The sequence below is a fragment of the Salmo salar genome, chromosome ssa16, assembly GCF_905237065.1.
Source record: "Salmo salar chromosome ssa16, Ssal_v3.1, whole genome shotgun sequence".
NCBI lineage: Eukaryota > Metazoa > Chordata > Actinopteri > Salmoniformes > Salmonidae > Salmo > Salmo salar.
This window is the reverse complement of record NC_059457.1, coordinates 9,193,731-9,221,640: the sequence shown is the minus strand read 5'-3', so window position 1 is coordinate 9,221,640 and position 27,910 is coordinate 9,193,731. Positions and strand designations below refer to the sequence as shown.

Below are 27,910 nucleotides of genomic sequence, written 5' to 3'. Positions count from 1 at the left end.
CCTCCCAAATGCTAGCTAGAGGCCCATGGTAGGAGCACCATAACATGCCAGTTTAGAATGTAGCCATCTCAACTGAAGCTCTGCACATTTCAAAGTAGGTAGTGTGCGTTGTCGATAACCTCAAATGCTAGAGGACCATGATAGGGGCACCGTAGCATGCCAGTTGAGGTACTGTGCTCTACGGGGCAGAACCATAACTTTTCTCCTGGGTATGTTGACTACTGGCTGTGTTCTAACCCCTGAGAGTGGTGGTTGACTCTCTCGGTCAGCCCCCCATTCCACTCCCCCTTCTCTCTCTCTCTGTTCACCCCTCTCTCATCCCTCGCTCCTCTCTAATGTGTTTTGGCAACACGCAGTGTGGGGGATAGGGGCTCCCTCAGAGGGATTGCGGGTCATGGAGGCTCGGCTTTGTCAGATGGCAGATAAAGGCCATCAAGGAAAGAGAGGTGAAACGAGCACCTCGTTTACACGCTAAGAGGGAGAGAGGCCCTGTTCCAATCCTTTGAAGATGCACCCTTCCTTGGGAGAAGCCACTGATCCTATAGATGAAAGCCAAGTCGTGTTTTCATCAATTCAATCATATTAGATCAGTGATTACTTTAAAGTAACTGCCCGGTGAAAATCAAACCTCAAAGTTCATATTCTGTTAACTCATACCCAAATATTGTTGTTGACTCATCATATACTCGTATTTGTGGCCAAAGCATAAATTGGAGGAAAAACCCCACCTTAAACTTGTATCTCAAAACAGACAGTTTCAAAAACGCGTGCCATTTCCTCAGATGGATGAGCTGGCCAATCACAAGTCTAATCGCATTGTTTTTTATGACCTGTATCCGCCCACACATGTCTGTTGTTGGGGTACACCAACACCATTCCAACACAGAAAAGCAGCTTTTTAACATACTTACTTAGTTTTCCTTCCAAAAATGTCTATTTCACTCATATTGTAAATAATTGTCAGATTTCATAGAAATCTGGAAACACTGGACGATTACTGTAAGGAAGAAGGTACATCTGTTTGAACCCTAGTGTGTAAACCAGGTGCTGATTAGTTTGTCTTAGAAGAGTGCACTTTCAAACTATTGAAAGTGGGTGAGAGTTCTTGTGAGTATGTGTATACACGTGTCTGACCCTTCTTTCTCTCATTCCATATACCAGAATGCTGCTATTGGTGAGGAGATTCTCACCTTTATCGCTAAGGCGAGGCTGCAGGTTCTACCAACAAAACACAACCTAGCACTCTGCTACCCTGCAAACCATGATCCACTTATATATCTCACATGAGTCAAATGTAATGGAGTCTGTCGCACAAGTTAATGGTTGCCGTTCATACAAGGACCTACCTGTACATAGCTAGACATGACCGCCTTGTTGATCTAGCTAGTGAGGTGAGACAGGCAGTACCACCATCAGTGCATATGCACAAACATTCTCTTGTGAGGAGGCTGGTTTGATGTTGACGATGATGTGCTTTCTTGTATACCAAATATGGCCGATATTGTTGTTGTGGGGGGAGGCCGGAGGGAGGTGCTCATTTTGGAAGTGGGTTTCTCTTTTGTACTCCTACATCGAGCAGAACTTTGCTGCCAAGTTGCTCAAATACCAGCCCTTTGTGTCACGCCTGAACAGCCTTGGTTATCACTTGTGGTGCTGATATTTGGGAGTTCTATTTTGGAGTTTCGGCCAAGTACATAGGCTGACAGTACGTGGCCTTCAGATTAAAGGCCTGCGTAAGACAAAGGAAAAGCAGCTAGCAAGGTACTGCTTTGTTGTCAGCGATCATGGGCAGCATAGCTGTATGGAGAAGGTGCTTTCTATATCCATAACTGTCCAGATATCCATGACCTTTGAAATGTTTGAATCCTTTGACTGTTATGTGATTTGTGAATTCAAATAAAGTATTTAAAATGTGTGTGTGCCATCAGCTCTTCGCAGGCAGCACCCAACCAGTGTGGGGTCAGAGCAAGCCCCTGCAGAGGAGATAGTAGCTGCTGATTGTGTCACACCAGGAGCAGAGACATGAGCTCACACACATTCCAGGGGAGTGGCATCAGACAGTACAAGCCTACTGAGGAAGAACATTATAGGTAGAGGAGAGGACAGTGCCCTCCACTGGCAGATGGGAGAGGGAATTGTGTAGGTTCCACAGGGGTGGATTCAATAGTCTGAAGCTGCTTCCTTTACTTATTTCCTTCACTGCATCACCACTGGTCTACAAGAACTTACATTGATAGAGGATGTTGCAACTTGTATAGAGCTTGGCTAGTCTCCTGTCATCCAGTCTTGATGAAGGCAGGTCTATGATTGTCAGAGTCTGTCCAGGACATCAACGCAACCAAATGAATGGCCACCTTATGAAGAATCTGAATGCAAAGAACCTTATTGGGGATTTGACTTACAAAGGGAACTGGCTAGTGTGTGAGAGCAGTGCAGGAAACTCACAGCTTTAGCAAAGACTCCCATGAGCTCGGGGAACTGGTGTGTGAGGAGGGCCAGCATGGCGGTGAAGGAGCAGAGACCAGCCGTGAACAAGATGAAGAATGGCAGTTCCTTCTTAGGGTACACCGACACCTCATGAAACACTGCTTCCACATGAGAGAGATACAAAGAGAGAGCATCAACACACTGTACATACTTTATACACAACGTACAGTACCAGTCAAAAGTTTAGACACCTACTCATTCATGGTTTCTTTATTTTTGACATTGTAGAATACTAGTGAATATATCTAACTGTGAAATAACACATATGGAATCATGTAGTAACCAAAAAAAGTGAAACAAAACGAAATGTATTTTAGTTCTTCAAAATAGCCACCATTTGCCTTGATGACAGCTTTGCACAGTCTTGGCATTTTCTCAACCGGATTCACCTGGAATGCTTTTCCAACAGTCTTCAAATCAAAGTTTATTTGTCAAGTGCGCCGAATACAACAGGTGTGGACCTTACAGTGAAATGCTTACTTACAGGCTCTAACCAATAGTGCAAAAAAAGGTATTAGGTGAACAATAGGTAGGTAAAGAAATAAAACAGTAAAAAGACAGGCTATATACAGTAGCGAGGCTACATACGGACACCTGTTAGTCAGGCTGATTGAGGTAGTATGTACATGTAGATATGGTTAAAGTGACTATGCATATATGATGAACAGAGAGTAGCAGTAGCGTAAAAGAGGGGTTGGCGGGTGGTGGGTGGGACACAATGCAGATAGCCCGGTTAGCCAATGTGCGGGAGCATTGGTTGGTCAGCCCAATTGATGTAGTATGTACATGAATGTATAGTTAAAGTGACTATGCATGTATGATAAACAGAGAGTAGCAGCAGCAGACGGGTTGGGGGGGCGGCACACAATGCAAATAGTCATGTAGCCATGTGATTACCTGTTCAGGAGTCTTATGGTTTGGGGGTAAAAACTGTTGAGAAGCCTTTTTGTCCTAGACTTGGCACTGCCGTACCGCTTGCCATGCATTAGTAGAGAGAACAGTCTATGACTGGGGTCTTTGACAATTTTTAGGGCCTTCCTCTGACACTGCCTGTAGAGGTCCTGGATGGCAGGCAGCTTAGCCGCAGTGATGTACTGGGCCGTAAGCACTACCCTCTGTAGTGCCTTGCGGTCAGAGGCCGAGCAATTGCCGTACCAGGCAGTGATGCAACCAGTCAGGATACTCTCGATGTTGCAGCTGTAGAATCTTTTGAGGATCTCAGGATCCATGTCAAAGCTTTTTAGTTTCCTTTCTTGAAGGACTTCCCACATATGCTGAGCACTTGTTGGCTGCTTTTCCTTCACTCTGCGGTCCAACTCATCCCAAACCATCTCAATTGGGTTGAGATCGGGTGATTGTGGAGGCCGGGTTATCTGATGCAACACTCAATCACTCTCCTTCTTGGTAAAATAGCCCTTACACAGCCTGGAGGTGTGTTTTGGGTCATTGTCCTGCTGAAAAACAAATGATAGCCCAAACCAGATGGGATGGTGTATCGATGCAGAATGCTGTTGTAGCCATGCTGGTTGTGTGCCTTGAATTCTAAATAAATCACCAACAGTGTCACCGGCAAAGCACCACCACACCTCCTCCTCCATGTGTCACGGTGGGAACCACACATGCAGAGTTAATCCGTTCACCTACTCTGCGTCTCACAAAAGACATGGCGGTTGGAACAAAAAAAATCTCAAATTTGGACTCATCAGACCAAAGGACAGATTTCCACCAGTCTAATGTCCCTGCTCAGGTTTCTTGGCCCAAGCAAGTCTCTTCTTATTGGTGTCCTTTAGTAGTGGTTTCTTTGCAGCAATTCGACCATGAAGGCCTGATTCATGCAGTATCCTATGAACAGTTGATGTTGAGATGAGTGTTACTTAAACTCTGTGAAGCATTTATTTGGGTTGCAATTTCTGAGGCTGGTAACTCTAATGAACTTATACTCTGCAGAAGGTCCTCATGAGAGCAAGTTTCATCATAGCGCTTGCTGGTTCTTGCGACTGCACTTGAAGAAACTTTAAAAGTTCTTGACATTTTCCGGATTGACTGACGTTCATGTCTTAAAGTAATGATGGACTGTTGTTTCTCTTTGCTTATTTGAGCTGTTCTTGCCATAATATGGACTTGGTCTTTTACCAAATAGGGCAATCTTCTGTATACCACCTCTACCTTGTCAGTACTGATTGGCTCAAATGCATTAAAAAGGAAAGAAATTCGACAAATTAACTTTAAACAAGGCAGACCTGTTAATTGAAATGCATTCCAGGTGAATACCTCATGAAGCTGGTTGAGAGAATGACAAGAGTGTGCAAAGCTGTCATCAAGGCAAAGGGTGGTTACTTTGAAGAATCTGTCTGTGATTTATTTAGAATTCAAGGCACACTTAACCAGCATGGCTACCACAGCATTCTGCAGCGATACGCCATTCCATCTGATTTGCACTTAGTTCCACTATCATTTGTTTTTCAACAGGACAATGACCCAAAACACACCTCCAGGCTGTGTAAGGGCTATTTGACCAAGAAGGAGAGTGATTGAGTTCTGCATCCGATGACCTGGCCTCCACAATCACCCGACCTCAACCCAATTGAGATGGTATAGGATGAGTTGGACCGCAGAGTGAAGGAAAAGCAACAACAAGCCAACAAGTGCTCAGCATATGTGGGAACTCCTTCAAGACTGTTGGTAAAGCATTCCAGATGACTACCTCATGAAGCTGGTTGAGAGAATGCCAAGAGTGTGCAAAGCTGTCATCAAGGCAAAGGGTGGCTACTTTGAAGAATCAAAAATATATTTTGATTTGTTTAACACTTTTCTGGTTACTACATGATTCCATATGTCTTATTTCATAGTTTTAAATGTCTTTACTATTATTCTACAATTTACAAAACCTTAAAAATAAAGAAAAACCCTGGAATGAGTAGGTGTGTCCAAACTTTTGACTGGTACTGTATACACACACACACAATGTACACCAACACCTTATGACACACTGCTTCCACAGAGAGATACATAGTCAGGGTCAACACTGTACAGTCGTGGCCAAAAGTTTTGAGAAAAACAAACATTTTCAAAGTCTGCTGCCTCAGTTTGTATGATGGCAATTTGCATATACTCCAGAATGTTATGAAGAGTGATCAGATGAATTGCAATTCATTGCAAAGTCCCTCTTGCCATGCAAATGAACTGAATCCCCAAAAAAACATTTCCATTGCATTTCAGCCCTGTCACAAAAGGACCAGCTGACATCATGTCAGTGATTCTCTCGTTAACACAGGTGTAAGTGTTGACGAGGACAAGGCTGGAGATCACTCTGGGACAGACTGATATTCTGCAAAAGGTACAGGGATTGGACTGCTGAGGACTGGGGTAAAGTCATTTTCTCTGATGAATCCCCTTTCCGATTGTTTGGGGCATCCGGAAAAAAGCTTGTCCGGAGAAGACAAGGTGAGCGCTACCATCAGTCCCGCGTCATGCCAACAGTAAAGCATCCTAAGGTCATTCATGTGTGGGGTTGCTTCTCAGCCAAGGGAGATAGGCTCAGTCACAATTTTGCCTTAGAACACAGCCATGAATAAAGAATGGTACCAACACATCCTCCGAGAACAACTTCTCCCAACCATCCAGGAACAGTTTGGTGACAAACAATGCCTTTTCCAGCATGATGGAGCACCTTGCCATAAGGCAAAAGTGATAACTAAGTGGCTCGGGGAACAAAACATTGATATTTTGGGTCCATGGCCAGGAAACTCCCCAGACCTTAATCCTATTGAGAACTTGTGGTCAATCCTCAAGAGGCGGGTGGACAAACAAAAACCCACAACAACTCCAAGCATTGATTATGCAAGAATGGGCTGCCATCAGTCAGGATGTGGCCCAGAAGTTAATTGACAGCATGCCAGGGCGGATTGCAGAGGTCTTGAAAAAGAAGGGTCAACACTGCAAATATTGACTCTCTGCATCATCTTCATGTAATTGTCAATAAAAGCCTTTGCCACTTATTAAATGCTTGTAATTATACTTCAGTATTCCATAGTAACATCTGACTAAAATATCTAGACACTGAAGCAGCAAACTTTGTGGAAATTAATATTTGTGTCATTCTCAAAACTTTTGGCCATGACCGCACGCACGCGCACACGCACACACAGTACAGAGGGGTTGAAGCTAAAAGAAATCCCATTACTTAAACTTAAGTCAACCTCAGATCGGTGGGAAAACTGACTCGAGGGTCACACAAACTTTTTTATGACCGATTTGTTTGTCTAAATTGATTTGTGGGCCAGAAAAAGGGCAGTTATTTGAAAATATATAGGAATTGACTACACTGGGCCTTTAACCCAAAATAATAATTCCCCCCCAAACCGCATGCGTCATCCATATGACTGAAATCCGTTGCCGTTGCAGAGAATTTTAACCCAAGATTACACCTCACACACAACAACTCAGTCAACACACTGTACACACACATATACTCAGTGTATAAAACATTAGGAACACCTGCTCTTTCCATGACATAGACTGACCAGGTGAATCCAGGTGAAAGATATGATCCCCTATTGATGTCACTTGTTAAATCCACTTCAAATCAGTGTCAATGAGGAGACAGGGTAAAGAATAATTTTTAAAACTTGAGACATGGATTGCATACGTGTGCCATTCAGAAGGTGAATGGGAAAGACAAAAGATTTAAGTGCATTTGAACCGGGTATGGTAGTAAGTGCCAGGCGCACCGGTTTGGGACAAGAACTGCAACGATGTTGAGCTTGAAAAACCCAGCAGGTTCCCGTGTGAATCAAGAATGGTCCACCATCCAAAGGACATCCAGCCAACCTGACAAAACTGTGGGAAGCATTGGAGTCAACATGGGCCAGCATCCCTGTGGAACGCTTTTTACACCTTATAGAGTCCATGCCCCAACAAATTGAGGTTGTTCTGAGGGCAAAAGGGGAGGGGTGCAACTTAATATTCATGATTTGTACACTCAGTCCATACATACATACACACACACACAAACTTGAATCCAGAGCGTCTCTTACTTGGTAACAGCTCTCTGTCTGCGGTCTCGGTGCAGATGGGGTATGGGTAGAAGAGGTGGCCTTTCTCCAGAGGGTACGGGATCATTCTAAAAGCTGGGGAGGAAAGACACAGCATTCAGAATAGGTACAGTCATGTACAAATGTTTATGTTGAGCCAAGAAGTGGGGAGGGGTTATGCATCAAAATGGAGTAAAATGACAAAAAACTTTAAATGTTTTATTGTAATCACTGCCCTCGAAATGTATACGTTTGTGTGTGTGTGTGTGTGTGTGTATGTGCATATTACAGAGTAAAGGCAAAATGTGTAACACAACAAGTTATGGCGTATAAGGTAAAGCTGATGGTGTGTGTGTGTTACTCACTGCCCTCCCAGGTACAGTGGAGCAGGTTAAGGGCCCCCTCAACCCTCTTCCAGTGCTGCAGGTGAAAGAAGGCGTAGGCTATGGCCTCACTGTCCCCTCGCTTCAGAATGTGCTCTGGGGGCAGTATTAAACTTTTCATTTCTAACAGGTACTGTGGAGAGAAGGCGAGAGGAGGGGGGAAAGGTAGAGCGAGAGTCAGCAAGGACAATATAAAATGTACAACAACAACCATACATACTTTTTAATGCAAAGTTATACAACCAGGAGAACATCAATCAGCATTTAAATTAAGTTGCACCATCAGAATAGTAGTTAGAAGTAATTGTAATAGTAGTAGTATACTGAACAAAAATATAAATGCAACAATTTCACTGAGTTACAGTTCATAGAAGTGAAATGAATTAGGCCCTAATCTATGGATTTCACATGACTGGGTGGGCCTGCGAGGGCATAGGCCCACCCACTTGGTAGCCAGGTCCAGCCAATTAGAATCCGTTTTTCCCCACAAAAGGGCTTTTTTACAGACAGAAATACTCCTCAATTTCATCAGCTGTCCGGGTGGCTGGTCTCAGATGATCCTGCAGGTGAAGAAGCTGAATGTGGAGGTCCTGGGCTGGCATGGTTACACGTGGTCTGCGGTTGTGAGGCCAAATTCTCTAAAACGACTTGAGGCGGCTTATGGTAGAGAAATTAACATGACATTCTCTGGCAAAAGCTCTGGTGGACATTCCGGCAGTCGGCATGCCAATTGCATGCTCCCTCAAAACTTGAGACATCTGTGGCATTGTATTTTATGACAAAACTCCACATTTTAGAGTGGCCTTTTATTGTCCCCAGCCCAACGTGCACCTGTGTAATGATCATGCTGTTTATTCAGCTTCTTGATATGCCACACCTGTCAGGTGGATGGATTATCTTGGCAAAGGAGAAATGCTCACTAACAGGGATGTAAACAAATTTATGCACAGAATTTGGGAGAAATAAGCTGTGTGTGAGAATGGAACATTTCTGGGATCTTTTATTTCAGCTCATGAAACACGGGACCAACACTTTACACGTTGCTTTTATATTTTTTGTTCAGTGTGTGGCGGTATAGTAGTAATAATGCTACTAGCAGTGGTAAGTGCGTAACTCCATTGTTGTGTCTTACTTTGGGGACGTGTGGGTTGAACTCCACAGCTCTGTGTATGGCTTCTACAGCGTTCATCTCTGCTGTACTCAACCCTCGCCTCGACGCTGCCTCTGGAGAAAACCTGCATGGGGAAGAAAGGACACTGTCAAAGATGGGTGTGTGGGGGGGATCAGTGTGTGTGTGAGAATGTGTATTATTGAGTGCATGTGAAAGTGTCAATGTGTGCGTGCCGGCAGGCATAAGGGCTAAGAAAAAAATGATTTGCACAATACACATAACTATTTTAAAATACAATTACCCCTAACCCATTTCAAAATGCAAATCACTCAATACCATTCTCTCTGTCGCACAAATAGCCCCAGGCTAACTTTTAAATACTACTCCAGGTAGGTGAACCACTTGGTGACAATTTAACAGTAGTAAAAGGATACTCACTTGTCCGATACCGCCCTGGCTTTGAGCAAAGCTGCTGTGTAGCATATTGTTGCAGATTTGGGTAAACTAATATCTGTGAGGAGACAAAGCAGACATGAACAGTGTTAAGTGGAGGAAAAATAACAATTACACACAATGAAATGACAGTAGACAACAGGACAGTTGGGATAGGACCCAGAAGGGTATACAGGTGTCAGGATTTTACTACAATACAGTCTCACTTTACTTCAAGTCATAACGGTTAGAAGTATTCATCTATTATCTAATTATTTGCATTTTATGACTTCCGTTATCTAATGTCTGTCATTCAAACTTCCCCTATGGCTGGATGTCTAATCCACAGAAATTAAATCCCAAGTGACATTGTTAGCGCTGCATAGATGTCTGTTATAGAAGCATTCAAGCATCACCAATTAGCAACGATTTACATTGACTCTTTTCACTCACTGTGTGTGTGCGCCAGTGTGTGTCTTACCGTCGTACTTGGCTAGTACGGCCTGTACGTCTGCGTAGTTCTGTAGCTCTAGCAGCGACTCCAGCAGGTTCTCATGGATATTGAACATACTGAGGAGAGGGAACTCCTTCATTAACTGGAAAACATACAACTGTTGTTACATGTAATACCGGACAGGCAGTGAAACACAACACAGTCAGCAACATGAGTTTAGTTACCCCCGCCCAGTCCCACACAGCCTCAGACCTAGCCTGGTCCCAGATCTATTATTTGTGCTGCCTTGTCATCATCCCCTTTTTACTGTCATGGCAAAATTGACATGACAATGACCATAGGAGATGACATGACAGCACAAACAGATCTGGGACCAGGCTACCTCAAACCCCCCTCCACAGGCCCCATCAGGCCTACATGGTCTATCTGAGATGGTAGAATTTATTAGAATTTACATTTTTATTTATTTTTTACATTTACTGATACATGCTCTTATCAAATAACCCCAATTGAATGAATGTCAGAGAATATCATAATTGAAAATGTATAGTGACTGAAAACGTGGGCATATAAAAATGGGGCAAATCCTAACTTTCACTAAAGTAAAATTTTCACTTAGTCCCCCTGAAAATTCAACTAAAGTGGAAACTAGGATTCACCTGTAACATCCTGGCAGCTTGGCGTATACTGTACTTACGTCTCTCATCATTTTGACAGCTTCTCTGGTGCGTCCCAGCTTTCTAGAGCACATGGCCAGTCTCCTCTTAATGTATACCAGAACATTGGTGTCCCTTCCTGAGAGACACAGCAAACTTATTTTAACTGGTATAACAGACACATGGACACATGCTTACAGACACAAACACATTCAGACAAATCCGTACGTGCGCACCCACAAATGCATTCATTTGCGTATATATAAGTGTTTGAGTGCGGGTGCGTATGTCCGACTGCGCATGTGTGTGTGTGTGTGTACTCTACTCACTGTGCTGAGCCTCATACTGCGCTCCGTGGTGTTGAAGCTGTTGGCTGCGTCTGTAGCAACCTTCTCCTGCCTTCACGGCCTGTTTGAAGAGCTTCTCTGCCTCCACGATGGTGGTAGCCTCCTCCTCTGCCAGCAGGATGTATGCTGTCGCACAGCTGAGAGGAACAGAGAGAGAATTTGTGGGGAAAAAAACGACAGCAGAAGATGGCATAGCTGGAAGATAAAACAGGGGGAGACAAGTACCTGCACTAAGCAAAAATATAATAAAAGAAGAGAGTAATGTGCAAATCTGCTGTTTGCACAAGTCAGAAGTAGGTCAATAACCTACTATATTAGCGACAAACAGTATTTTATGTGTGCATCTTACACTTTTCATTCGGGTTGTATACAGCAGAGATGTGGTTGATTCCACTTCACTTCAGTCAATTGAGGTGAAATTATATTTATGAATGATTTATTAATGAAGAGTCCTCATGGAGAAATAATGGGATTATTTACATGCATGAGTAACTGAGGCCAACCATGTTACACAGCGTGATAGCTCTGTAGGTGAAATAAGCACTACTCACTCCTCTAGTTCAAGGGCTTCGTGTGCGGCAGAGATGCGTGCCTGTGGGTTCCTCTCTCTCCACGCTTTCTGCATTACTGAAGACACAAACACGTTAGTTTGTGTTATTGAGGTCAGAGAGGTCACAGTAACACTTGTGAACATGAATCAAACCTTCCTGGAGATGGGGTGAGATCGACTGTGTGTGTGTGTGTGTGTGTGTGTATGTGTGTGTGTGTGATGTGTTCCTTACTAGCGTCAGCTGGCCGGAGGTGGTCCGAGTCACATGTGAAGAAGGTCTGGTGGTCTTGTGCCGAGAGATTCATGTCGTAGTACGTGAGTGGCTCTCGGCCCGTCACCCACGTATACCTGGAGGGCGCGCGCGTGCGCACACACACACACACACTTAAGTTATTTTAACGGTTCTAGAAAAAAAGTCTAGGGGAAGTGAGAGAGAAAGAGAGTTAGGTAGAAGAGAAGACAGATGAGAAGAGCGAAAGAGAAAAGAGGTGGAAAAAGCTGATGAGGAGGCACTAGGCAGCACTGATCTAATTTATGAGTGTGGGCTCCTGGTGAGACAGGGATTCTCTCAACCTGTCGGCATTAAAGCCGACACCATGGGACAGCATATCAGCTCCAGCCATTACTACCAATTCTCCAGGGAGAGAGAGCAGGAACACATAGCAGGGCAGAGAAACAGAGAGAGGGAATGAGGGGAACAACAGAAAACAGAGGTTGAGAGCTGGAGAGAGAGAATCAGGAGTTCTTGAGGGAGTGAGGGGGATGAGAAGAAAAAAAATGGAGAGTGAGGGAGGAGAGAGCTAGAAAGGGTGAGGGATCATGTGACTCACCGGTTATACTCCGCCCCTCGAAATAAATTCAGTGGATTTCGCCATACTTTACATTCTGGGGGAACAAAAGGAGAAAGACATTGTTTGGGTGTGTCAGACACAAAGTAGAGTCCTAAGTGTATCTCTGAGCAAGCTAGGGATCAAGTGTACATCATGATATTCCTACACTAAAGTACCTTACAGTAAGGCCATCTCATAGCTTCGATAAACTGTAGGTCTGTACTACCAGACTGCATCCCAAATCCACAAATAAACACCACTAGCCAGTTGCCATCTTAAAATCACTCTCCTTTACCAGACAGAGGAATTACAACAGCAAATAATTATAAGGCCATTTCTCCAATCATGCCGTGTTGATTCAACACGGCTCAGATAATCCATTTAATCCAACAAAACACACACACGCATTGGATTTGTCACTGGTGTGGGAGCGAACAATAAGGTTCTCTATGGTACTAAACGCTCTATTTGGCTGTCGTAGGCCTACATGCTCTAATCAAGTGCGTGGGCAAAACAAAAGAAGACTATGGTAAATGCTCTATCTGGTATCTCTACTAAATGAGCTGGGTTGCGTCTCTATACTTCTGGCTGCAGTAAACGCTCGAGCACAGTGGTTCCCAACCCTTTTTTCAGTTACTGTACCACCAACTGAATTTTGCTCTGCCCGGAGTACCCCCTCGTGTTCATTTTACCAGTAGGCCTATGGTCTCATGAGTCTTCAAGTACCCCTGTGGATAGGCCAAGTACTCTCAGGGGGTTTAGTAATCCGGGCTGGAATCCACTGCTCTAGTATAAGGGCGAACAATAAGGCCATTTCAATGTGGAGTGGTGAATGCTTCATCTAGGTTGTAAATTCTCCATCTAGTGAACGCTACATACATACATACATACATACATACATACATACATACATACATACATACATACATACATACATACATACATACATACATACATACATACCTCTCTCCAGTAAATTATTTTTTATATCTAGCGAATGCTCTACTTATCTATTAAGTCTCTGAGTCTTACCGGACACACTTTGTCGGTTAGAGTCTGCATCTCCGTTACTGGTGTTTGAGTTGGTTGGGGAGCTGTTGTCCACGCCGCCCAGCAGAGGGCGCAGGTGGCTCACTGACACCTGCTCGATGAAGGAAGTACCGTACTTCCTGAAGTACCACCACTCAAATATCTGATGGGACAGACAGGAGGCAGTTCATTCAGGGATGATTCAGCAGGGTTAGGGCCATAGAGAAACAATATATGTGTGTGTTCTATTCAGTTTTATCTCCATCTCTACATTCAAAGACTCAATCATGGACACACTTACTGACACTTGTGGCTGCTTCGCGTGATCTTTTGTTGTCCCTTCCTTTTTGCCCTTCGTGCTGTTTGTCTGTGCCTAACATTGTTTGTACCATGCTTGTGCTGCTACCATGTTGTGTTGCTACCATGTGTTGTTGTCATGTTGTGTTGCTACCATGTGTTGTTGTCATGTTGTGTTGTAGTCTTAGGTCTCTCTTGATGTAGTGTCTCTTGTCGTGATGTGTGTTTTGTCCTACATTTCTATTTTTAATTCCAGCCCCCATGCCCATAGGATTGCCTTTTGACACTTGGTAGGCTGTCATTGTAAATAAGAATGTGTTCTAATTGAATTGCCTAGTTGAATAAAAAGGTACAAAAATATTTCAAATCTGTCTTCAGGGCTGTGTCGATTCAGTCGAATGCCATTTGGGCTACTTCATACTACTGAGATTTTGTAATAGTGTCTTTTATTTTGGTATGCTGCTTTAAGTACAACATAACCCAAATTAACATAGCATAATGTTTGGAAGTTAGAGGTCTAAATACTGTATTAATGAAGAGACAAATTGCATGTCCGATACAAATGTATACACAGGTTGCACACAGGCAATCACACACATTAGATACTTCTATTTTAGCATTGCCTAATCAAGACAGTGCCCGACATGCAACTCAGACTCTGTGTCCGCACGCACACACACACACACTCCTTTACCTTAATGGTCTTAATCCATACACACCAATGGTATCGCTTTCTTATCTAGGCTACTTCTAGAGCTGGCGATACAGTAACGTACTGTCCTAAAGTGACCATTCAATTACCTAAACCTCTCCAGTCTCCACTGACTGTAATTAATATAACTGATATACATCTGTATTGCAATACATCACAGCCGAGCCCAGTACACAGAATTTCTTCTCTGCTGTAATTATTCATAGGACAGATTAAGAGACTCATCGTCGTTTCCAGGCAACTAAACAAACTGGCCAATCTACGGAGAGAGGTATGGGGTTCGCTAGGTTGTAGCCCTTCTCTTTTTCTTCTCCTTGTAAGGAAGACCATTGTAGCACAGTTCAATCACTGCACTACAGACAAATGAGGGCTCAAATTGGTGATCCTGTGTGGCTCAGGTGGCGAGAGCACGGCGATAGCAACACCAGTGTTGTGGGATCAATTCCCACTGGCATCACATAATATTTAAGTGTAGTGTAGGCTACGCACTCCCTGTGCTGTAAGTCAGTTGCTTTGGATAAAATTGTCTGCTAAATGGCATAGATTATCAACTTACCAGTATGAGTCCAGATATCAAGGAGGAGGTCCCTGTCAGAGCCACGTAGAACTTGGGGGTTAGGGTGTTCAGAAACATGCTTACTATAGAGGAGACACAGAAAAACACAAACACTGTTAGCAATGATGTATCAAAAAAAGGCAAACACACATTTCCGCTACGAATTGAACAAAGCTGTATTGTAGCATAAATCCTTTCTATTACCATTATATTAGGCTATATTCCAGGTAGCTATGATACGGTAGGGTCGTTCCATCTGATTTCAAGCATTTTCGGACTGCACACCTTTTGATTTGAACGAAACCTTTCACACATTTGACCATGGTGGAAGTGTTCAGAAAGCAACTTCTCGGACCTGAATGCCAAAACATTCAGGAAATGTTGGTGCTCAAAGCTGACCCATTTCGCCTACCCCGCCCTACAACAAAACGTCCATGTCTTAAGTCACCGAAATAGATAAACAGTTGAGTTTGATTTCATTTGAAAGCTTACAAACATGGTTGTCTTGCTATTCAAGGATTTATTGAAAAAATGCTGAAAATATATATTTACTTGTTGTTTAAAAGTCAATTATCTAAAAGTATGAACTCCGATTTTTCTCAGTTTCAAATGTTGTAGCTTAGACCCTATTTGACATCTGATATATGTGTTATTCCCATCATCAGTTGAGACACAGCATAACTCTTGAATAGAGGGTGTTTCATTTCAATCATCGAAAGAGAATTCATAGAATGGACCTATCCCTTCAGACCCCTGCGATTTAGCTGGTATACCACTAACATTTACATTTGATTGAAACTTTAACTTCCAATTACTACCAGCAAGATGTCCATCGATCCACCCACCGTCTATTCTATTATCTATATTTCTATGATTTCATTAGGTTTCCTATGGAAGATTGACAGTTTAACGTATAACAATGGATATTCTCACTCAAGTCACCATTCATTGATGTGTGGACCTCCAACCATCTTTGTGGTAACATTTTAAAAGTTGAAATTGTAACTTTATTCACATTATAGTACATTTATCAGCCAAAACATGACATCCATCCTGTATTCAAAAGTTTGCTGTGTCTCAACCGATGACGGACACAACAAACACCTCTGAGGATGTAAAATAGGGTTTAAGCTCCAACATACAGTACCAGTCAAAAGTTTGGACACACCTACTCATTCAAGGGTTTTCATTATTTTAATATTTTCCACATTGTAGAATAATAGTGAAGACATCAAAACTATGATATAACATATGGAATTATGCAGTAACCAAAATATTTGAGATTCTTCAAAGTAGCCACCCTTTGCCGTGATGACAGCTTTGCACACTCTTGGCATTTTCTCAACCAGCTTCATGAAGTAGTCACCTGAAATGCATTTCAATTAACAGGTGTGCCTTGTTAAAAGTTAACTTGTGGAATTGCTTTCCTTCTTAATGCGTTTGAGCCAATCAGTTGATGTGACAAGGTATTGGTGGTATACAGAAGATAGCCCTATTTGGTAAAAGACCAAGTCCATATTATGACAAGAACAGCTCAAATAAGCAAAGAGAAAGAAAGAGTCCATCATTACTTTAAGGTCAGTCAATCTGGAAAATGTCAAGAACTTTGAAAGTTTCTTCAAGTGCAGTCGCAAAAACCATAAAGCGCAATGATGAAACTGGTTATCATGAGGACCGCCACAGGAAAGGAAGACCCAGAGTTACCTCTGCCGCAGAGGATAAGTTCATTAGAGTTATCAGCCTCAGAAATCGGCAAATAACTGCACCTCAGATTGCAGCCCAAATAAATGATTCACAGAGTTCAAGTAGCAGACATCTCAACATCAACTGTTCAGAGGCGATTGCGTGAGTCAGGCCTTCATGGTCAAATTGCTGTAAAGAAACCACTACTGAATGACACCAATAAGAAGAAGACTTGCTTGGGCTAAGAAACACAAGCAATGGACATTAGACTGGTGGAAATCTGTCCTTTGGTCTGATGAGTCCAAATTTGAGATTTTTGGTTCCAACCGCCGTATCTTCATGAGACGCAGAGTAGGTGAACGGATGATCTTCGCATGTGTGGTTCCCACTGTGAAGCATGGAAGAGTGATGGTGTGGGGGTGCTTGCTGGTGACACTGTCTGTAATTTATTTATAATTCAAGGCACACTTAACCAGCATGGCCTCCACAGCACTCTGCAGCGATACACCATTCCATCTTTTGTTTTTCAACAGGACTAAGACCCAAAACACACCTCCAGGCTGTGTAAAGGCTTTTTGACCAAGAAGGAGAGTGATGGAGTGCTGCATCAGATGACCTGGCCTCCACAATCACCCGACCTCAACCCAATTGAGATGGTTTGGGATGAGTTGGACCGCAGAGTGAAGGAAAAGCAGCCAACAAGTGCTCAGCATATGTGGGAACTCCTTCAAGACTGTTGGAAAAGCATTCCAGGTGACTACCTCATGAAGCTGGTTGAGAGAATACCAAGAGTGTGCAAAGCCGTCATCAAGGCAAAGGGTGGCTACTTTGAAGAAGCTAAAATATATTTTGATTCGTTTCACACTTTTTTGGTTACTATATGATTCCATATGTGTTTTTTCGTAGTTTTGATATCTCCACTATTATTCTACAATGTTTGAAAATAGTAAAAATAAAGAAAAACCCTTGAATAAGTAGGTGTGTCAAACATTTTGACTGGTACTGTATATGAACATTAAGAAGAAGAAAAAGGGCATTTATGCATTTAGAAAATGTACATTTAATCTTAAAATATTTGTATTTATTTATGAGTCATATAACAGTTTTACAACCGTGTTTGTAAGCTTTCAAATGATATCAAACTCAACCATTCATCTTTTTCAGTGATGAAGACATAGAAGGCTCGTGGTAGGGTGGCATATTCAAAATGCACTCTCTCCTGAATGTTTTGGGACTCAGGTCTAAAAAGTAACTTTCTGACCACTTGTACCCAATGTACCCTCTAATATTTTTCGTCACTGAGCAAATTTCAGGTCTGTTGAGCGCAAACTTGAACCTTGTGAAATTTCTGGTTTGCGTTTACTGTGAACACTGAGGCTGTACCCACTTTAATTTACTGTTTTAACAGTGGCTAAGTAGCCTACTGTGGCTATCCGATCATAATGTAGGCCTACCAGAGTGGCCTACCATGAAAAACAATGGAGAAAATGCATCATATAACATTTTAACATGGAAATAGATGTTCTCTCATTCAGCTCATGGTAGCAGCCAATGTAGGCCTACATTCCACGAGACTTATGAAAAAAACATGCAGGGCTTGACATTAACCGATTTATCCATTTGTCTTTCAGACAAGGAGGTGACTGAACATTTTGTTGTGTTGTTTGATGCAAGAAACCACTTTACAAAATAAAATTCATTATTATTCCCATATCATTATTACAGAGAATCAGACAAATTATGTTACCCTCTGCCTATTGGTTACTTAGCATATTCAAGCCGGTCTCAAAATTACAACACCGTCCCTTTAAGACATAAAAAGCTATTCACCTGACTCGCTTTTCAAAGATGGCTTGAAATGTACACGTTTTGTGCTCTTGTAGGAAGCAATCACTCACCCATTGCTGAATACAAATGAGCTATAACTGGGCTAATAACTCACTAACTAGCAAATAATATGAACAAATGCGCATACGTGGCTACATGCAGCTCTCGCTTCGATCTCAAAACAAAAGCAGAATAATTGCGACCGCTCATGCAGTAAAACAGTCTAGTTCAAAGTGAATGGTACAAATCCATATATAGCAATGGTCTATTTGCATACAAGTCTACTGCAGCTCTGATCGGTTATGGCGAACTGGTCTGTGTAGAGTACGGGCCCGAGTTGTGCCTGTCAATGCAATAGAATCCTACTACGATGCACTCTGCCTACAACATCTCTTGCCTAGTTCGTTATGTCACATTGAAAGTGACTAATATTGCATTGATTCGATCACAATTCCCACAGTAAAGGGAAACATTGATTGTGTTAACTAACGGGGAAAACTCTAGAAAGTTGAGTGAAGTTCAATCTCATGCTTCTCTGCTGGCAGTCCCTGGGGAGCTGCCCGGAGCTTAGAGGGAACATTGCTTCTACCATGGGCAAACACGTATAGACGGTTTGGTTCAAATCAAAAGTGCAGTCAGAAAGTGATTGAATTCATATGGAATGACCTAGTATTGAGGATCTCATGATAAAGGGTTTTTACACACACTTTCATGCAACACAACAGGGGAGATCAGCATAGTGGTGTCAGTGTTACGGCAATGTCACAATGTTCACCGCTAGGTGTGCTAGCCATCAAACACATGACTAACATGGGATACACTACACATGGGATCAACCTAGACTAAAGCCCTGCTATGCAGACTGAAGAGGCAAATCCTTAAAACCAGATCATCCCATAATGAGGTGGCCAGTGATGAGATCTGTGGGAGCTTTTGGCCTGGATGGTGGAATGTGGATACTGTAGTAGTACGCCAGGATGTACAGTACATCATGTACTGGCAAGAAAAAAGATGTGGAAACACAATGCTGGTAAGGTGAATGATGTAAACACTGGTTTCAAATTGGGTTTTAGGCAGATGGGCAACAGAACTAGGCCAGGCGGCTTTTTCCACATCATTTATGGTAGGGGAAACACTGGTGTAGTTGTCAGTGGCGGTAGATAACAGGGTGGTTGGGTGTCCCTTCTCAAGGAGCCAGTTGTAGAGAGAGAGAGAGGCTGGGACAAAGACACCACTCAGACATGCCTCGCGCCCTTCTATTAACCACACACACACGGCCAGTCCATCCTACTACTACACTGCAGCACCAGCTGTAGCTATTCCTCTCTCTGGAGTGGCTTCCTTCTCCTCCTGAGAGGGTAGCATTATGGAGCAGCCAAAGCCTCAAACAGGCTACACTCTATGGGAGAGGAAGTTACCAGATGGAGAGAGAGTGGCGAACAGTAGGCCTATGTACACGTAAATGTGGGGGCGGGTTGCCTTACACCTTGTACCGGTGAAGATACAGCTGTCCTCCAGTGTGTACAGCCTCGTTAAAGACTGAATATGTCGGATGATGTTGTTGCAGAAGCGGACGCAGGTTCAAGTCTGTCTGACCTCATAACACAGAGGAAATGAAACGTCCACGTGTGATGAATAGGACTAGATGCAATGAATCGTTTTGGGTCTTGGCTCAGTTGAGTTGCATCATAATTGACACTGCAACATATCAACACTTCACTCACAAAGTTTCATTATTAAACTGTTGTTGGAGATTGAATCCATGATGGTGACATCAGTAAAAAGGGCAATTAAGATCTAGCTGGCCCACCATCGGTTGCACCATGTCTACAGAAAATGTCAACTGGCTTAATAATCAAGACAACAAAATGTCATTGCAGACCAATAGATGTGACCTTTAGTAAGGATGGGACACCCGGGTGACCGCTGTTCTGATCAGAATGATAATGGAAGCAGGGCACGCTCGCAGAAACGTTGTGTAAATACAAAATATACCACAGAACATGCATGCGGCAGTTTTCACGCAACAGTTGGCATTTTATAAAAAGGCAGCAGCTGCGGATCCGACTTTTTCTGAATCTTTAGTCTGCCTAAAGAACCTGCAGGATCCCTAAACGCATCTGCAGATGACGTTCTGCTCAGGTTTATATTCTCTACCTTACATGTAGAGAAAAGGCTACTCAGGCAAATGGTAAATCGCTTAATACATTTAGGTCAAAGGTGAATCAATGTCTGCAAGATCACATAATGATAGTATTCTACATTACAGAACCAAATATAAATAGCATACTATAACGTTACCGTAAGACAAAAACAAGTTTTACCAGTGAAAACGTCCACGCAGCACCTGCATACCAACCATTTCATCGCAATCAGTTTCATGTGTATATGCATTTAGATCTTGAGTTATACATTGCTGTTTCGAAGTAACCTACAGTGTGTTGTTTTGAATTATGTACTGTGAGCAAATTCTGAAGTAGATGGTGTTAAAGCATGAAACAACGAGACTCTCACTGCTGATTATCTGAGGTACTCACAGTGGGAGACCCTTTCTTCTCTTGTTAGAACAAAAGCAGTACCTGCTGCGAGCCGAACTGGTACAAACGAACTTAACAATTGAACTTGTATAATTGCAATGTTCATCAGTGGCCAACAACTTGACTTTGAAACAGAGTGCACAAACTCCCATGCACCGGTGGACTTACCATTAGACAGAAGAGGCAATTTCCTCAGGCCTCACATCATCAAGGTGCCTCACGAGCTGGCCATTAATACTGATTTTATTTCATTATATTACAAACATTATATACAGTACCAGTCAATCGTTTGGACACACCTACTCATTCAAGGGATTTTCTTTATTTTTTACCTTCTCCTACATTGTAGAATAATAGTGAAGACATTAAAAATATGAAATAACACATATGGAATCATGTAGTAACCAAAAAATTATGAAACAAATCAAAATATAATTTAGATTTGAGATTCTTCAAAGTAGCCACCCTTTGCCATGATGACAGCTTTGCACACTCTTGGCATTCTCTCAACCAGCTTCACCTGGAATGCTTGAAGGAGTTCCCACATATGCTGAGCACTTGTAGGCTGCTACTCCCGCACTCTGCTGTCCAACTCATCCCAAACCAAATCAATTGGGTTGAGGTTGGGTGATTGTGGAGCCCAGGTCATCTGATGCAGCACTCCATCACTCTCTTTCTTGGTCAAATAGCCCTTACACAGCCTGGAGGTGTGTTGGGTCATAGTCCTGTTGAAAAACAAAGCACCCCCACACCATCACCTCCATGCTTCACGGTGGGAACTACACGTCTCGATGATCCGTTCACCAACTGCGTCTCACAAATTTGGGCTCATCAGACCAAAAGACAGATTTCCACCGGTCTAATGTCCATTGCTCATGTTTCTTGGCCCAAGCAAGTCTTCTTCTTATTGGTGTCGTTTAGTAGTGGTTTCTTTGCAGCAAATCGACTATAAAGGTAGTTGTTAAGCTGGAGCCAAAGAAGAGGATGGCTGACATTTTACATGCCCGTAACCAATTGTGCCATTTAGTTTTTTTGCGTTGTTTGTAACTTGTTTTTGTAAATAATTCTGTACATAATGTTGCTGCTACCGTCTGTTATGACCAAAAATAACTTCTGGACATCAAAACTAGGATTACTCACCACAAACTGGAAGATATACTGCTCTCCCGGGAACAGGCCCAGATCACCGTAATTTGCATTAAGAAAAGAGGAAAAGAAGACGCAGATCAGGCTGCCTTTTGAGAATCCGTAGCCGAGCGCGTAAACTCCCACTGCCAACAATTGTACTTGCTAACATGCAATTATTGGAAAATAAAACTGATGACCTACGATTACCCTACCTGTAGGGAGGTGGTCAGAGAACTGGCAGTGTGGTGTGAGGACAACAACCTCTCCCTCAATGTGAGCAAGACAAAGGAGCTGATCATGGACTACAGGAAAAGGCGGGCCGAACAGGCCTCCATTAACATCAACGGGGCTGTAGTGCAGCGGGTCAAGAGTTTGAAGTTCCTTGGTGTCCACATCACCAACGATCTTTCATGGCAACAATGGAATTGTTGCATGTTGAGTTTATATCTTTGTTCAGTATAATTAAATCACAATGGATTAGCTAGTTTCCATGAAACAGCTGCTTGTGTTAGCTGCCGAGTTACTGCAGTGTCCTTAGCTAGCTAACTATTTATGTGCTAGCTAGCGAATATGCTAAATTTAGTTAGCTAGCTAAAAATTTGGCTATGAACTGGCAGTATGGGATTGGAGAGTGAATTAAATTGTTTGTCATCTTGCTAGGTAGTTATCTAGTGGTGGCTATCTGGCTAGTATCAACAAGGGCTTTCTACACAATAGCAACACTAGCGCAGATAGATTAAAATCTAGATCATAAAGCAATATGCACGGATATGCTTGGCCAAACAATGCTACTGCCACCTTCTGGTTTGGAGTATTTTAACAAGGCTGACGAATTCCAAGATTTTTGCTGGGTGAACACAAAAGAGATTGAACAGAGTGTCGGCAGTCAGAGGTCCTAAAGTACTGTCGGCAGGCAAACATTTGACAAGCTTACCGGTGTGTCTGAGCTTTAACAAACCAGCGTAGCCTACATGTGTATTGTGCCTAGTCCAGTTTCTTTGAATGTGATAGGCATCTGTATTTGAGTGATAGCTGGTCAGGCCAATCATAACGCAGGACTGCCCTCTCTCCGGGCGCTGAAGACGTGGATGTTGATTAAGGCAGCCCTCCGCACCTCTCTGATTCTGAGGGCTTGGGTTAAATGTGGAAGACATGTCAGTTGAATGCATTCAGTTGTACAACTGACTAGGTATCCCCCTTTCCCTTTAGTAACATTGTAGAATCAGGAGGGGGGTCTGTAACCAGCCACTCAGCCAATCAGTAGCTCGCATTTTAATGTGGGGGTGGGCTTCTCTTTCACCTCTGCATGAAACAGGTAACCATGACAATCCCTCTCAACGACCCTACACGAGAGTGCATGACTAGAAGACGCTAGAAAGACAGTCAAGCTAGTTCATTAATGCCATGTGTCCCAACCGTCTTGGAGAAAAATGAGTAAAACCATATGCATTCTATTACATTTAAAATAAAATAAAAACAATACAAATGTTTGTTGCCTTTCCCCAAAAAGAGCCCAATAAGAACCGGACAACTGCCAGACAGAGCCCAATAAGAACCGGACAACTGCCAGACAGAGCCCAATAAGAACCGGACAACTGCCAGACAGAGCCCAATAAGAACCGGACAACTGCCAGACAGAGCCCAATAAGAACCGGACAACTGCCAGACAGAGCCCAATAAGAACCGGACAACTGCCAGACAGAGCCCAATAAGAACCGGACAACTGCCAGACAGAGCCCAATAAGAACCGGACAACTGCCAGACAGAGAGCCCAATGAAATGAAATGTACGATGCGGTTACACTAAATCATACAGTGGTACAGTAGCTGCTGGGAATGAACAGGAATATGATGAATGATAATTTTCTAAACAAGATCCCCCTGAACCAATTACTTAAGGGCCCTCTGCTGTGAGCTCGCCTGGACTTCCTTTGAAGATGCCTCTATGAGAGATGCTTGAACAACGTCGATGAATTATATGCATTTCAAAACATAACAGGACATCTAATACATCTGTGTCCTTAAAAATCAACCCCATAGGAGAACGCTACCTGCCCTCATCACCAACCTAGCAGTCAACATGAAGAGGGTTTAGGGTGTTTAGCCGTAAGGCTAAATATCGAGGGTAGGTATTATTTGAAAGCTGGTGTCATGATTGGTGCTTGGCTGTCAATTATCAAGTCCTAGTTTTAATCACATTACACTATATATACAAAAGTATGTGGACACACCTTCAAATTAATGGAGTAGGCCATTTCAGCCACACCCGTTGCTGACGTGTGTATAAAATGGCACACAGCCATGCAATCTCCATAGACAAACATTGGCAGCAGAATGGCCTTACTGAAGAGGTCAGTGGCTTTCAACGTGGCACCATCATAGAATGCCACCTTTACAACAAGTCAGTTCATCAAATTTCTGCCATGCTAGTGCTGCCCTGTCTAGGAGCAACAACGGCTCAGCCACGAAGTGGTAGGCCACACAAGCTCACAGAATGGGAACGCTGAGTGCTGAAGAGCGTAGCGCATAAAAATTTCCTGTCCTCTATTAAAACACTCACTACCGAATTCCAAACTGCCTGTGGAAGCAATGTCAACACAATAACTATTTGTCGGGAGCTTCATAAAATGTGTTTCCATGGTCGAGCAGCCGCACACAAGCCTAAGATCACCATGCGCAATGCCAAGCATCGGCTGGAGTGGTGTAAAGCTCGTTACCATTGGATTCTGGAGCAGTGGCAACACGTTCTTTGGAGTGATGAATCACGCTTCACCATCGGGCAGTCCGACGGACAAATCTGGGTTTGGCGGAGGCCAGTAGAACGTTACCTGCCCCAATGCATAGTGCCAACGGTAAAGTTTGGTGGAGGAGGAATATTAATCTGGGGCTGTTTTTCATTATTCGGTCTAGGCCCCTTAGTTCCAGTGAAGGGAAATCTTAACATTACAGCATACAATGACATTCTAGACGATGCTGTGCTTCCAACTTTGTGGCAACAGTTTGGGGAAGACGCTTTCCTATTTCAGCATGACAATGCCCCCGTGCACAAAGTGAGGTCCATACAGAAAGGGTATGTTGAGATCAGTGTTGAAGAACTTGACTGGCCGGCACAGAGCCCTGACCTCAACCCCATCGAGCACCTTTAGGATGAATTGGAACGCAGACTGCAAGTCAGGCCTAATCACCCAACATCAGTGCCTGACCTCACTAATGCTCATGGCTGAATGGAAGTAAGTCCCCACAGAAATGTTCCAACATGTAGTGGAAAGCCTTCCCAGAAGAGTGGAGGCTGTTATAGCAGCAAAGGGGGGAACCAACTCCATATTAATCTCCATGATTTTGGAATGAGATGATCGACAAGCAGGTGTCCACATACTTTTGGTCAAGTAGTGTATGATAAAGGCAAAAATTCAAGGAACTTATCTATTTTGTTGTGCTGTTGTTACATTTGTATCAGTGTTTTTTGTGGTGTGCATCATGAGCAAAGTCGTTGTAGCCTATCATTTAACTTACCCTGAGCATAGGCTGAATTGGCTTTGCTGTACTGCAGCCAAAAAGCCTGCCAACAGCCTACCAAAGGTTGCACAGTGTCCATTACAATGTAGAAAAATGCGTCTCTGTCCCAAACCGTTCAATAGTTCTCTTTGAAATACTTGTGTTGATGTATCACTATGGGGATTTGCCAGGATCACCAATACTCTCAGATGGAGCTATCAAAAGCGTCTGTCGGAGACAGATAAGTAAAGTTGAGAATGAGGTGAGTCCCTCACCTCCTTATAAAAGGAGTCACCCACCCTGCATCTGGTCATTCTCACTTTTTTCCCCTCTCGAAGAGCATTACTCTCCAACTATCCTCAGCACAGACTGGATCACCGTTTTCCTGTTTCACTGCTCAAAAGCAAACCGTGAAGGATATCACTGCCAAGTGTAGGTTTTCAGACTCTGTGGAAAGCTTCAGTATTGACCGAAAGGTTTTTAACTGCGTAGAAATTCCTTTTCTACCTCTGTCTCCTTTGGTAGCTAGCTTCACGGCTATCTATTGAGACTCGGTTAGCCAACCTAGTCTCAGAGCATTTCGTATTATTCTGTACATAAATCCGAGACACTCCATTTAGTATGATATGTTACGTTCCGTACGGGATGTATTAATTTGTGTATGCCCATCACCCATTTCGATATATGTTACGAATTACAATTTGTATTATATGTTCAGAATTTGCAAAAAACTTTCAATATGTTATGAATTTGCTAAACTTATATATGTTACGACTTCTAGGTAGGTGGCTAGCGTTACCTAGCTGGCTAAAATTAGATCGGTTAAAGGTTTAGGGTTAGCTAAAAGGGTTAAGGTTAGGGTTAGCTAACATGCTAAATAGAGCTGGGCGATATGGCCAAAATATTATATTACGGGTATAAACATTTTTGACGGTATTTTATATTTTTGAATAATAAAAGTTCTAAATTTGCTTTATGAGTAGTTTGTGACCCTAAGGTGGCAACACATATATTCTAAGTGATTTCAATTCATTTTTCTCCATTCTGATTGAACAGTATAAAACAATGCAACTTCAAACCAAAATACATTTTCATCCATTTCTGCATTTCCACACTGCCATGTAGGGCTACACAATATGGGCAAACAATCTAGGCCTTATTTTTAACCAAATGTTAAAATTGCGATTTGACTTGTGATTTAGAGCATAACACTTGGGTGAACTGCTGGAATCATGGAAATAGAATGTCTATTCTAATTATATAGTTAGAATATAATATTGGGTACTTTGAATACAGTGTTTGATATTACAACAAATGAAAATGCCAGGAAAGAGTTATTGTGACAGAGTAGAAACCAAAGTGTTGACAAGTGTTCCTAGGGGACCCTATAATCTTTATATACATTGAATGTTCTCTCTTAGCTACTTCATGTAGTAGCTAGACATTCGTGTATATGCCCACCCATCCACCACTACAAATCACCCTGCTTTCATTTTGCCTTAAGTAACTATCTTTCTTTCTTATGTAAACACACCAAATGTAACATATCATACTCATTTGAGTGGACAAATGTACCGTTACCATGTTACATCTAGTCTATGAGACCAGGCTGGGTTAGCCTACCTTTATTTTACTAGGCAAGTCAGTTAAGAACAAATTCTTATTTTTAATAACGACAGGATGGTTTTTCAATATTGTCAGCTGTTGAAACTATTTCCTTGAAATGTTTTAATATTTGTAACTACTTTTTAAGTAAATACCTGCAGTCAACTTGTGCAATACAATAGGAGACACAGCAGATCACATTCTTAATTTCACCAGTCACATTTTTCATTATGAATCTTAAATGGCAGTCTCCAGTCACATGGTGTTTCTTCACAAGTGAGTTACTAACTGTTGTGCAGCACGCGCCATCTAATCTAGTTACAGAATGGAATTCACAACTAAATGTTTGCCAGCTAGATATCTTATAACCATTAAGGAAACTGTCTAAAAGTTCCAAAGGCATTCTACTGTGCTTATTATTGCCATCTATTAGCCACAAGGCTTCTAAGACGGTTTACACAAGCTACCATTTGCTAGCCATCACAAGACGAGCCAAACCTAGCACTCGCCTCCGAGCCAACAGCGAAGGCTGAGGCTCAGCTCCCCGCAACAGAACCCAGTTGGGGAGAGGTCATGGATAGCCTCCATTCCCTCCCCTCACGGTCTGACGACGTAGTGTCAGGTGAAGGCGAGTTATGGGATGACAAGGATGATGATCGGATATCCTCGAGATAGTTTACGAGATGGGGGCAGACAACCGCGGTCTCCCGCCTTCAGGTCTGACAGCCTCGAGAGCAGTGAAGGCACGTTGCTTACACC

At 42.8% G+C, this 27,910-nt stretch overlaps 1 protein-coding gene across 11 annotated transcripts in view; it reads right to left on the bottom strand.

The window, feature by feature from the left end:
* The window catches only part of LOC106573121 (suppressor of tumorigenicity 7 protein homolog), an 83,965-nt gene that overhangs the window by 481 nt on the left and 55,574 nt on the right, over nucleotides 1–27,910 (bottom strand). For 8 of the 11 annotated variants that reach the window (XM_014147836.2, XM_014147833.2, XM_045696899.1 and 5 more), the window contains 13 exons: nucleotides 14,878–14,960; nucleotides 13,316–13,475; nucleotides 12,284–12,338; nucleotides 11,686–11,801; nucleotides 11,455–11,530; nucleotides 10,886–11,040; nucleotides 10,598–10,695; nucleotides 9,928–10,042; nucleotides 9,453–9,525; nucleotides 9,036–9,138; nucleotides 7,886–8,036; nucleotides 7,524–7,616; nucleotides 2,446–2,588 (listed from right to left, as the gene is read on the bottom strand). In XM_014147836.2, the coding sequence (XP_014003311.1) occupies nucleotides 2,446–2,588; nucleotides 7,524–7,616; nucleotides 7,886–8,036; nucleotides 9,036–9,138; nucleotides 9,453–9,525; nucleotides 9,928–10,042; nucleotides 10,598–10,695; nucleotides 10,886–11,040; nucleotides 11,455–11,530; nucleotides 11,686–11,801; nucleotides 12,284–12,338; nucleotides 13,316–13,475; nucleotides 14,878–14,955 (1,416 nt within the window). In that variant the 5' untranslated portion in view covers nucleotides 14,956–14,960. Of the gene's footprint in view, nucleotides 1–2,229; nucleotides 2,367–2,445; nucleotides 2,589–7,523; nucleotides 7,617–7,885; nucleotides 8,037–9,035; nucleotides 9,139–9,452; nucleotides 9,526–9,927; nucleotides 10,043–10,597; nucleotides 10,696–10,885; nucleotides 11,041–11,454; nucleotides 11,531–11,685; nucleotides 11,802–12,283; nucleotides 12,339–13,315; nucleotides 13,476–14,877; nucleotides 14,961–27,910 lie in introns of all 11 variants that reach the window. The other 3 variants (XM_045696897.1, XM_045696898.1, XM_014147831.2) reach the window with 3 other exon arrangements.